The 13,398-nt window shown below is 38.1% G+C and overlaps 2 protein-coding genes across 2 annotated transcripts; one reads left to right on the plus strand and one right to left on the minus strand.

The window, feature by feature from the left end:
• Positions 1 to 930: 930 nt before the first annotated feature.
• On the plus strand, positions 931 to 7,686 carry ttc4 (tetratricopeptide repeat domain 4). Its single transcript, XM_080506517.1, has 10 exons — positions 931 to 1,106; positions 1,190 to 1,307; positions 1,397 to 1,558; positions 3,487 to 3,564; positions 3,834 to 3,958; positions 4,064 to 4,150; positions 4,543 to 4,784; positions 5,518 to 5,599; positions 5,902 to 5,984; positions 6,323 to 7,686. The coding sequence occupies exons 1-10, from the start codon at positions 1,005 to 1,007 to the stop codon at positions 6,420 to 6,422; spliced, it is 1,179 nt and encodes a 392-aa protein (XP_080362643.1). The 5' UTR covers positions 931 to 1,004; the 3' UTR covers positions 6,423 to 7,686.
• Positions 7,687 to 9,879: 2,193 nt separating this feature from the next.
• Positions 9,880 to 10,682, minus strand: LOC308137133 (cornifelin homolog A-like; the record flags this gene model as incomplete). The annotated part of the gene is made up of 3 exons (XM_080505707.1): positions 9,880 to 10,104; positions 10,213 to 10,400; positions 10,616 to 10,682. The coding sequence occupies 3 exons, from the start codon at positions 10,680 to 10,682 to the stop codon at positions 9,880 to 9,882; spliced, it is 480 nt and encodes a 159-aa protein (XP_080361833.1).
• Between the last annotated feature and the right edge of the window lie 2,716 nt (positions 10,683 to 13,398).

Here is a 13,398-nt window from a genome sequence, read left to right on the forward strand (position 1 = left end):
ATATCCCAATTTCTTTTGACAATTTGTGTGATTATATTTGCTTGATTTCTGTATCATGTCACAAAGTATATTTGATCTGAATCGTGTGGATTTTTCTGTTTAGAAGCCAACAGTTCTCTTGGGATCCCTAAAATGAAGAGCACCAGAGGAACACTTTTGTCTACACCCAGCAGCACTCCTGCAATTTGCCATTTGTTGATATTATACAATGCAACTTTATTTCGATTGCAGTGGCTTTGTGGTGCTTTCATCATTAAAACAGCAAATTAAAAGCACAGTCATAAACGTTGGATTTTTCACTTGCTTTGAATTTTAGCAAAACATTGCCACAAGCAAATAAAACACACTTTATTTTATTGGGTATTGGACCTTAGGCCTTTTAGCCTCCTAGAGATAATTCAGCTTCCTGGCCATTTCAGGAAGCCCAGAGGGTTACATGGCGTTTCTCTGATTCTCTGCAAAGAGAAACTCCTTACCTTCTCCAAAAAAGGTAAGGCCTTCCTGGAAATACCTCAAACCACATGTTCACTTGTGTTTTTAAAAAGAGGAGGTGTATTTACACACAGTGATACAGTTGTTTTATCACCAACATGAGGAAATGATGGGTGAATATCTGACAGCAGGTGATATTGTGTTTTACTCTGCACATGACTTCACCTTAATTTACATTAATCCACAGTGTTGACAGCTCAGATAATGTGTAATAATGACGTGTAACCAGCTATAATATTGTGTATGATTATGCTATTCAATTTTAGCATTTGTTAAAGTGATTTAATGCGATTGAACTGTTCTTGAAGACTTATTTTCTCATTTCACGTTCACTCGTTGACAACGGAACGGAACCGAGTAGCTGTAACCCAGTTTCCACACGGATGTCTTACAGTGCAGTACTGTTTTGGCACATGGGTGGAACACGGCGATCTGTCGGGCACCGCAATAAGCGCATATCTTCCTGCTACAACCTTTTAAACTGGTGTATCACAGTATAAACTCTGTTGGAAATGGCGGCACAAGGCGACAGCGACGACGACATGGACGGTTTCATGGACAAATTTAAAGCCCAGAGATACAAAAACGGGTTCAGCGAAGACAAGTGGGAGCAGGTAAATACGTGGGACAAATGAGCCAGCGACTCCAGACCGTGTGGACGTTGTCATTGATGTACATTTGTGTTTGCCCCATGCAGGAGTTTGACAAAATACCCATGTTCATGAAAAAAGCCCCGGATGAGATCGACCCGCAGAGTTTCCCAGAGCTGGCCTGCCTGCAGTCCATCATCCACAGTGAAGACCGAACCCCGGAGGGTAAACTCGGCTTCACAACGCTGCCGCACGTCGCGAACGGTGACTCCACTGAGGCCGCCTCAATAAACCCGGGACTGTGTGTTTTCCAGAGCAAGCCACGAGCCTGAAAAATGAAGGGAATGAGTTTTTCAAGGAGAAGAAGTACAAGAAAGCAATCGAGACCTACACAGCAGGGCTGCTGAAGAAATGCGGGGACCAGGATCTGAATGTTGTTCTCCTCACCAATCGAGCAGCTGCACACTACTATCTGGGTAAACAAAGCACATCACTTCTGCTAAGTTCACTTTATTTATATTGCACCAAATACAACACAGTCATTTCTATGTGCTTATAACAGAGAAAAACCCAACGAATCCACAGGAGATTATTTTGTGACTGTAGAAAAGAAAAACTCCCTCGAACAGGAAGAAACCTTTGCAGAAACCAGACTCAGAGGTGGCGGGTTTTCTACTGGTCAGTTTGGGTGAGGTGATGGAGGAGAGGATAGACAGGCAGGTAGATTGGGTGGAGGGTATAGATCCTGGTTCAGGTCGGGGGCAAGAAACACACCCGGGTTCTCTGAGAACCAAGTTACAGAGAACAAGAGATAAAGGACTAACAGTTCTTTACGATACGATGGGGCCTGGTTGTTAAGAGCTTTATAAGTTAGAAGGAGGATTTTAAATTCTTTTCTAGATTTAACATGGAGCCAGTGAAGTGAAACTAATATTATAGTGATGGGATCTCTTATGTCAGGACTCTCGCTGCAGCATTTTGAATCAATTGAAGCCTTTTTAAGCAGTTCTTTGGACACCCTGTTAATAGGGAGTTACAATAGTCTACTCTCAAAATAATGAATGCGTGAATTAGTTTTTCGGTATCACTCTGAGTCAGCATGTTTGTAGTTTTGGAAATATTGCGTAAGTGAAAAAAGGCAGTCCTGCAGATTTATTTAATGTGTGAGTCAAAGGATAAATCCTGGTCAAAAATAACTCTCAGGTTCCTCACAGTGGTACTGGAGGTCTAAGTAATACCATCCAGTGTGACTATGTCTTTAGATAATTTCTCTCAGGTTATGTATTTAGATAATTTCTCTCAGTTTTCATAGATAAATAGATTTTATGTGTCACGTGCATAACAATGGAAGTTAATGGAGTTTGTTGATCAATATTCCCTACAGGAAGCATATATAAAGTAAAAAGTAGAGGACCTAAGACAGAACCCTGTGGAACTCCATGTTTAACCTCAGCCTGGACTGAGGAGTTATCGTGAACATGAACGAAGTGGAACCTGTCTGATGAATATGATCGGAACCAGTTTAGTGCCTTACCTTTAAGCCCGATGATGTTCTCGCCTCTGTAATAGGATGTTGTGATCAATAGTATCAAAAGCAGCACTGAGATCTAACAGAACCAGAACAGAGATCAGTCCTTTGTCTGAAGCCGTGAGAAGATCATTAGTAACTTTGACCAGAGTCACACCTCTGTGCGATGATGAGCTCTAAAACCGGACTGGAAAGACTCAAATAAGTCATTTTTGCTCACTTGAAGTCACTTTTTCTCAGATTTTAGAAATAAAGGGAAGGTTGGCTATTGGCCTGTAACTTGCTAAGACACCCGGGTCAAGGGTGTGTTTTTTTAAGAAGAGGTTTAACAACGAGTTGTTGTGTGTACCTGCAGGTTACTTTCATCCATGATGGTAAATGTGCTTTTAAACTTGAAGGTTTCAGAAGCTTGATCTGACCATTGTTTGGTCAAATATAGACAGACTGACAATCTCACATATGTGCACCTGCTTAGAATCTAAATCACAATGCCCTTCAGTTTTTGGAGAAAAGCTTGACATGACGTCAGCACAATTGTCTTTATTATTGCAGACACAGGTCCATATATATAAAAACAAGAAAAAAAGGAGAAAGAGGAAAAAAAATAAATCCCCAAAGACATTTTAAGCTGTAGGCCCATGGATCATGTGTCATATGGGCTGGACGGTGGAGCAACTGGTTAAAGGAGTTTTGTTTAGAAAAGTGTGTCTTGCTTAATTTTATGTCCATATTGAAATATATTGTCCTCAAATGAAGCAACTGAAACACACCACATTTGAACCTGTGTTTTACTCTGGTATTTTTCTTCTCATAATAACATGAATTTATTATTTAGCTCAGCTGAACATATGTCATGGTTTTTTCTCCCTCTCACAGGCAACATGCGCTCGGCACTAAATGATGCTTCTGCTGCGAAGAAAATCAAGCCTGACCACCTCAAAGCTTTAATCAGAGGTATGTTCCACCTTTAAATCAAAGCGATTCGTGTCATTCCATTGTCTCACAATTGAAAAGAGTCACTGTGCTATATCATGACAGTTTCACTCCTGTTTTTAAGGTGAACTCGTGTAAATACATGGCAGTGAATATAGCAGCTATGGTGGATGTATTTTGTTTCAATGCATGTAGTAAAGATTTATCTTCTCTCTTGGTCTTCGGGTAAAACATTCAGAGATCATTTAAATGACAGGCATTAATTGGAATCTCTTTTTGTTGTTGTGCAGGAGCTCAGTGTTGCATCGAACTGCGCCATTATTCAGAAGCCATTCAGTGGTGCGATGACGGGATGAAGCTCGTGCCAACCGATAAGAAGCTGCGGGAGCTGAGAGCTGCAGCAGATAAACACAAAGTAACAGCCGAGTTCATTACACGTTTTTATTTCTTAGGGTTTTAAGTTTTAAAACAAAGATGTTGTGAAACGTTCATGTTGTTGTTTTCATCTGTGTCATATTAGAGAGCTGCAGAGCGAGATGCCAGGAAGGCCAAGGTCAAAGAAAAAAAGACTCTATGTGAGAAAGAAGCTCTTCTGGCTGCTATACAGGTACGTTAACCTGTGATCAGAAGCCTATGGAAACCTGCATAATTATTTAATATTGAAATGAACATGTCTGGAATAATCTCTTCTCTCTGACACTTGTTCTGCCTCTAGGTTCTTTTCAATGGTTTTTGGATGGATAGAATTTTAAGTAACACAATTAGGAGTTGAGAGGCTGAAGTTAAAGTATTTAGAGTGAACTGACAACGAAAAGAGTAAATAAAACTGTGACTGACAGAAGAAGTTATCAACTCCATAAGAGATGACACAAAAGTGTGATTTGAATCTGACGAGCAACGGTGTATTTGGCAGATAATCGTATGTTAAATAAAGAAGGTGCCATGAAAGGGCCGGGACGCTTGTTGAAATGAGAAAGCGTCTGCTGTGCTCTTTTCCAGGATCGGGGCATCAAGTTGCTGCAGTCGGTGAACCCTCGACGGGGCGGTTCAGACAGCGAGGATGAGAACGAGAACTCTTCAGCAGCGATAGCGCAGCTGAGTCTGGACGGTCTCAGTTCAAAGGAGCTGACCGGGGCTCAGGTCTTCCTGGACCAGCAGGGCGTTCTGCAGTGGCCAGTTCTCTTTGTCTACCCCGAACATCAGCAGAGTGACTTCATCTCAGCCTTTAGTGAGAATAGCTGGTAAATGGATACTTGTTTTATTTATACATATATATCAGAGTATCTTGGCAATCCGTACACACTAATAACATGGCAGGTCTTCAGATGGGTCTCCAACATGGATCCAGACTTGAGTGTCCTTTACGTGAGGTGACCGTTAAAACCGCTGCACTCTGTTTCCAAACTAAGAAGTTGTATTTGATCTTCGAGTGCAAATTATTTCTATTGTCAAAGCAACAAAAAGACAATTCAAGAATGTCTTCAGATTGTGCATTTTATTCCATAACTACGTTAAGAGGTTTTTGTTCAGCACATGTGCTGCTCATCTTCACGTCATGGTTCATTGTTCGGACAATTTAGTTCCATTATATAGAATGTGGCGTGACTAAATCTATTTGTTTTAGGTGTTCTTAGATTGAGAAGTACCGTAATGTACAGTTTGATTAAGGAAATTTGCCGGGAGTTGTGGTTACTTAACTCCAAGTTGGATTTGCTGGTGACATTTACTACTGTCAATATACACAGATTAAATACATTCAAGTAACATGAGCATATTTAGAGATACATACTGACATACGGTCTTGAGATTCACGGTGTATTAGTATTCTATGTATTAGTTCGTCAAACAAAGTCTGTGTTTTGTGTTTTTATCTTACTCTCTTGTACAGCTTTGCTTTAAAAATGTAGTAATGTCTGATTTATTCAATGTCAAACTGTAAATAAGTCTAAGATTGCTTTGTTTTCTTCCCCTCAGCTTCATTGACCAGCTGGTTGTTGTGTTTGAAGAGCTTCCACCTTGGGATGCTGACAGAAAATACCTCCCGCAAAATCTTCAGGTTTTTATGTTTAACTTCATTCAGAAATACCTGCAAAACAATCCATATTTTTGGTTGATTTAGGTAAACCAGAGTATACTTTCCGAACTCGTGATCATAGGTTCATGCATTTCAGTTTTTCTTCTTTCAGTTTAAGTGATGCTTGAGTGTAAATGTTTGAAAACAAATTGATATATTGTGGAATTGGAAACAGTGTTTGCTTATTACTGTGGATTTTTTTGTAAGGAAGACTATTACATTTTATCATCTTACGTATCAAAGTGTTATCACATTAACGCCGTTGTGGGTTTTGTTTGTTGTAGATTTACTTTGAAGATGAGGAGAAGGAGACTCTCTACCGAATACAACCAAACATGTCACTTTTGGAAATATTGCAACATAAAAGGTAAATGTATTGCAGTTGGACGATCAATTACGGGTTAAGCATGAATGAATCAATGACATTTCATGAGATCGATGGTTTAAAGAAGCATTTCTGACTTTGGTTTTACAACCTCTGAAAACCTGTGGTGCAGAAGCTCTTTACCTTTTGCCCTCATTTGCAATTTTATCATTTGATAATATAAATGTGTAGCAAAGACAATGACTTGTAATTAATTTCAATACTTTGGTTAAATTTTTTCAGCGGTGGGTTGCAAATGTATTTGAACGTGTTGTAAAAGTTTGTTATACTTGCGGGGATCTGTCGTTTCCTGACTTTCTGTCCTTTCTGTTACGTTTCAGGCTTTTTGTCAAGGCAGGCACTCCCAACTTCATCGTGTTGGTGAACGGCTCGGCCTTCGAGAAGCAGTTTTTATCTGGAAAGAAAATGCGAAAACTGTAAAAACATTTCTGGGACATTGTCAGTTAAGATCAGTCCTAAAAGATTGAATTTGTCTTTTGTTGATCGCGATGAGGCGAACATGTTTGTCTCTAGTGCCTGAAAGCAGTGCACATTGTATAAACCAAACATTGATGGAAATGAACGTGAAGAATGGAATCATTTGCAGTGTTGCATTTTATTTTGGTTTCTTTCAGTTTGCATTTTTAACAGAAACTTTTTGTTTTATAAATAATTGCAATGAAATGAGATTTGATATCAAAAGTATTACAAGTGATGGGAGCGCTGTACTGTAAGTCCAACCCACTTAAACCTTTTTTTTTTTTAAATCTTACTTTATCTTACTTTATATATAAACCTACTTATTTCAGATTAAAGATTCAAGATTGCTATTTTAACTGTCCGCCTTTAAAGTAATTGGATCATATTTAGAAATATCAAAAATGTGTATTTTTTGTTTGCTTATGAATTCCAATCCTCAAGTTTAGCAAATGTGACTTTATTTGTTTTATTTCAACCCTCTAAATTCAAGCATATTCTGTGGTCAAATTTATAGATTTTCCAATGACATGTCGGTAAAGTGGATTTGTATTTGTTGGAGAAATATCGGTCTGCGATACATCAGTTATCATCAACACTGAATCTGTGAGTTTGTTGCTTTTTATGCAATTACAAAAACGTGTGTTCTTCCATCCTGTGCCTGAAAGGGACGATGCTACGTTCCGATAGTTTGATTATTTAACACAATCCACATATTCAACTCAATTTCTTATTTTCTATTGACATGGACGAAGTACATTAACCGGGGCCACAGCACCCCTTTCGCTTCTGATTGGTTCATATTTGTCTGAACTTTTCAAAAACCAAAATTCCATGATTACACAAGACCTGGTTGTCAAACAACCAATGCAGCCTCCTGTTTGTCCTGTTGCTACTGGAAATGTCCTGTTTGGTTCGACATCAATGTGGCACACACACCTCACTCTGCTTGGTTCTTTTTTCACACTTACCCCTGACTCACCCTGCAATGTGACGTGGATAAGTAACTTCAATCTGATTACTGGTTTGATAATAGTAATACGTAGATGACTCATTACCGAAGTGGTTATATTCGAGTAAAATCAATAATGGAAAGGGATTGGAGTCAATTGTGTCAATTGTTACAATTTTCAGGGGGAAAGGGTGAGGATAAATGTGTTTCCACCAGGGGGTAGCAGAGTTCAGGTGAACCGTGAATCAGCTGCAGAGATGTTTGCTCTCAATTAAAATCATCAATAAACTGCTCTCTGTGTGTCCTTCAGTTTTTAAAAGTATTTCATTTAAAGAATTGGAAAATGTTTGTAAGGACAAGAAATTATTTCAACACTACACTCTGTGCATAAACCTACAATGTTTAGGCCTTAACGAGATGGCGTTGACATTCATTCCTGTGAATCTTACATCTTTACCTTCACCCACGGAAGTTGGAAAATTAAGTTTTTGTCTGCATTTATGTATGTATGTATGCATTTGTTTGTTTTACCAAATTCTTGCAAAAACTATTCACCTGAATTGCATGACATTTCCAGGGATGTTTTGCCTTTATCGAAAGTGGGTTCCATTAAATTCAGAGAGCGATTGGGTCAAAGGTCAAGGTCTCGGTCATGAAAAGGTAAAAAAGAAAGTATTTTCGTCATAACACAGTCAGTTTTAATTCGATTAAAGTAAAACCAATGCCACAATGTTCCATTTTCAATGACCTATCCTGGTATACCACATGATGCAGTGATGTGATTCCCCTGGTTATTGGTTTGGGGTCAAATATTAGGGATGTCAATGAAATTGTAAAATGTGTGTACATCTGTATCAAACATTGAACACATGGAGCAATTCAAATGACCAATGCAAATGATGGAAGGAGTGGTATGGTGGATAAACAACATTGTAATCCATTGATTTCCATTTTGACAAATTTGGCGTTGGCCAAAGTCTTCACTCCTGCCAAGTGCCTGTTCCAGTTCATATATGTGAATGAGTTCTGTTGCTCATGCTACTTCGCAAACAATGAAGTAGCAAGTTGGAAGCAGCAGTTACTTTAATTTGGAGTTCATATTTTTAGGTCCTCCTGTTGGCCAGTTGTACACTGTCAGGCTGAATTTGGCCTGCAGGCCTTATGTTCGTCACCGCTGGTTTAGAAACTAAACTAAACTGTTTGTGCTTTATGCCACTAGAAATGCATCTTTGTGAGTACAGCTTCCAAAGAAAAAGGCTCCAAAAAAACAATTCAATAGATGCAAGTCACTTCTCTGTAAAAGGATAAGGGACTGGATGTTTGTTTTACTGGTGTGTCCTCAAATGTCAACACAGTTAAATCTACTACTTTGGCTCCATTCTCACAACAGCTTTCCCTGAGCCACTGAAACACAACATTTTATACACTGACCACAATAGATAACCCCCATAATGACACACACAGAGTAAACTGCGCATATTCACACACAACGACTGCTCACATTGCTAATAAATGTCAAGGATAACCTTTGTATCCTAGAATGTGCATAGCATTCACTCACAAAAAGGCAAAAAGGTTTAAAGTTTTGGAATTTGTGATGAAATTAAAAGCAGATATTCTCCTTTTACAAGCAACATCTCTATGTAAAACTGTAGATAATTCCCTTGTCACCCCAAATCATAATCAAATGTTGTCATTGTGTTACAGCAATACCAAAGAGGAGTTTCTATCCTAATTCACAAAAGAATTATTTTTTCTGTGGACAACATAATAATCAGACACTCCAGGATTTTGGAATGTTGCGCAACTAATAATGCAATTAATGTTTTTTTCTATTTCCACATTCTGCATTCACATCGGTGCATTTATCAACCAAGATTGCAACTTAAAACAGAGAAAAACAGTTTATGAACGTTAATTTGATTGAAAAAGAGTAAAATGTGTTCAGACACATGTAAATTAATAGTGGAAGTTGCAGAGAAATATGTGTTGTTTCGATTGATCGACACCGTGCTGAGCGCTCACGCTGTGTTCACACAGATTAAATGAATGAAAGAGGCTCTTGAGTTTTGTAGTACTAAGTTTAATTAGAATTTATTTAGACATTGTCAAGGGTTCAGCACTTACATTGATGTATATTTTTAGAAGGTACATGAAAACAGTTACTTTAGAAGTCATGAGTCAGTGGCTGCACCAATGCAGCCTATAGGCCTGAGGCCTCTACTAATGATAGATGGATGGATTTGGAGCCGACAGTAAAATCCAGTTATTGCAAATTAACATATTTATTAATGATCAAGATACCGAGTGTTTAGCTGATTATGTTCAGTCAAAAAATTTTAACAAATGAATTGATTCCACTCCATAGTTTAATTAGCTGTGGTTACATGAATGATATATGATTACTTCTGTACCATTGAGATCAGCCTTATGACATTGAGAGTGTAGACTTTTTTGTCTTTCTTTTTTTTATCTTGAAGTCATAATGACTCCTGGTGGGTTTGTGAAGTAACCAGGAGCTGTGTTCACAGGCATCATCATCATCACAGAAGCAGGCTGGGGACTGACAAAGACTTGAGGCTGCATGTTGATGACAGCAGGGGTTTTCTTGCGTTCCTTCAACTCCCTATGCATCTGACACCAGGAGCACCAAGAGCAGAAGCATGAAACTGCAATGTCCTTACAAAGGGAACCCTGTCGAGAGCCACACAAAACATTTACTGACTGTAATGTTTATTTACGAGCTGTTACTTTAAATAGGTAAATAGATGACAAAATTTAACATAGTTCAGTGTCTTGTACCTTGATATCATATCTGTTACGTAGGGCAGCCCTCATTGATAAAGCTGCAGGAGGGACACACAGAGGGAGACGAAAGAAAGCCGCAACAGCAGTACTACAAATGTCGCACAAAGGGAGGCAGTTGTTCTCTCCAAATCTTCCTGAAACTGTGCAAGCCAGGCAAGGACCACACCAGAACCCATAGCAACCTGGTAAACATAGAGATGTATTGATTAATAATAATAATAATCATCATCATCATCATCATCATAAAATGAAGAACATAAGACCACCTATTCATGTACAAAAGTCAGTAGAAAGAAGTCAGATACAACTAAATATTGAGATAAAACAAAATTAATCCCATATAAAACAGTGTCTCTCGATAGTAGATTTGAACAAAAGATGATGTTTTGATTCTTACAGGTACTTGCGTCCTCAAAGCAGTCAAAGAGACCAGAGTCCCAATCAGTCAAGGGTCTTTCTGCCATTGGATTTGCTTCAGGTTGAGAAAATAAATAATTCCTCTCTGAAAATAGTGTAAAAGAAACTCAAATGTAACAGTGATAGTACAGGAAGGTTTTGAACAAGATGAGGAAGCACATTGTCCTTTATCTACATGAAACAATCTGACCAGATCAGGGAGCGCCTTGATGCAAAACCTGTTCATGAGAAACCAGGATGCCTCAGGAAACTGAAACTTTCATCCTGCAGAGCATTATATACCAGTGACATCTACCATAGGGAATAGTATAAGTATATTTAGACATTTCTTTTGTATGTAAAATGCACAAATATAATAAATGATTGATAACAGCAGCAATGCTCTTATCACTAAGGATAGCAGATTTCTATGTTTTATTCACTTGCAGCAATGTTTTCATTAACATTTCCAAATGCATCGCCTGTAATACAATGATTAATGAAATAATGCGTCTGATAAAAGTTACTTATTGATTATTTATTTATTTTTCTTGCTTCATTCTGTTCTGCAAATGTATTTGAACATGTTGTAAAGGTTTGTTATAATCGTGGGGATCTGTCTCTTGTGCATGAAAGCAGTGCACATTGTATAAACCAAACATATACCTGATAACACAAGACATATACCTGGTTGTCGAACAACCAATGCAGCCTCCTGTTTGTCCTGTTACTAATGGAAATGTCCTGTTTTGTTCTACATCAATGTGGCACACACACGTCACTCTGCTTGGTTCTTTTCCACCAGGGAGTAGCAGAGCTCAGGTGAACCTTAAATCAGCTGCAGAGATGTTTGATCTCAATTAAAATCATCAATAAACTGCTCTCTGTGTGTCCTTCAGTTTTTAAAAGTATTTCATTTAAAGAATTGGAAATATTTGTAAAGACAATAAATTATTTCAACACTACACTATGTGCATAAACCTACAATGTTTAGGCCTTAACGAGATGGCGTTGACATTCATTCCTGTGAATCTTGCATCTTTACCTTCACCCACGAAAGTTGGAAAATTAAGTTTTTCTCTGCATTTATGTATGTATGTATGCATTTGTTTGTTTTACCAAATTCTTGCAAAAACTATTCACCTGAATTGCATGACATTTCCAGGGATGTTTTGCCTTTATCGAAAGTGGGTTCCATTAAATCCTGAGAGCGATTGGGTCAAAGGTCAAGGTCTCGGTCATGAAAAGGTAAAAAAGAAAGTATTTTCGTCATAACACAGTCAGTTTTAATTCGATTAAAGTAAAACCAATGCCACAATGTTCCATTTTCAATGACCTATCCTGGTATACCACATGATGCAGTGATGTGATTCCCCTGGTTATTGGTTTGGGGTCAAATATTAGGGATGTCAATGAAATTGTAAAATGTGTGTACATCTGTATCAAACATTGAACACATGGAGCAATTCAAATGACCAATGCAAATGATGGAAGGAGTGGTATGGTGGATAAATAACACTGTAATCCATTGATTTCCATTTTGACAAATTTGGCGTTGGCCAAAGTCTTCACTCCTGCCAAGTGCCTGTTCCAGTTCATATATGTGAATGAGTTCTGTTGCTCATGCTACTTCGCAAACAATGAAGTAGCAAGTTGGAAGCAGCAGTTACTTTAATTTGGAGTTCATATTTTTAGGTCCTCCTGTTGGCCAGTTGTACACTGTCAGGCTGAATTTGGCCTGCAGGCCTTATGTTCGTCACCGCTGGTTTAGAAACTAAACTAAACTGTTTGTGCTTTATGCCACTAGAAATGCATCTTTGTGAGTACAGCTTCCAAAGAAAAAGGCTCCAAAAAAACAATTCAATAGATGCAAGTCACTTCTCTGTAAAAGGATAAGGGACTGGATGTTTGTTTTACTGGTATGTCCTCAAATGTCAATACAGTTTAATCTACTACTTTGGCTCCATTTTCACAACAGCTTTCCCTGAGCCACTGAAACACAACATTTTATACACTGACCACAATAGATAACCCCCATAATGACACGCAGAGTAAACTGCGCATATTCACACACAACGACTGCTCACATTGCTAATAAATGTCAAGGATAACCTTTGTATCCTGGAATGTTCATAGCATTCACTCACAAAAAGGCAAAAAGGTTTACAGTTTTGGAATTTGTGATGAAATTAAAAGCAGATATTCTCCTTTTACAAGCAACATCTCTATGTAAAACTGTAGATAATTCCCTTGTCACCCCAAATCATAATCAAATGTTGTCATTGTGTTACAGCAATACCAAAGAGGAGTTTCTATCCTTCACAAAATAATTATTTTTTCTGTGGACAACATAATAATCAGACACTCCAGGATTTGGAATGTTGCGCAACTAATAATGCAATTAATGTTTTTTTCTATTTCCACATTCTGCATTCACATCGGTGCATTTATCAACCAAGATTGCAACTTAAAACAGAGAAAAACAGTTTATGAACGTTAATTTGATTGAAACAGAGTAAAATGTGTTCAGACACATGTAAATTAATAGTGGAAGTTGCAGAGAAATATGTGTTGTTTCGATTGATCGACACCGTGCTGAGAGCTCACGCTGTGTTCACACAGATTAAATGAATGAAAGAAGCTCTTGAGTTTTGTAGTACTAAGTTTAATTAGAATTTATTTAGACATTGTCAAGGGTTCAGCACTTACATTTATGTATATTTTTAGAAAGTACATGAAAACAGTTACTTTAGAAGTCATGAGTCAGTGGCTGCACCAATGCAG

This window comes from Blennius ocellaris (genome assembly GCF_963422515.1).
Source record: "Blennius ocellaris genome assembly, chromosome: 12".
Classification (NCBI taxonomy): Eukaryota; Metazoa; Chordata; class Actinopteri; order Blenniiformes; family Blenniidae; genus Blennius; species Blennius ocellaris.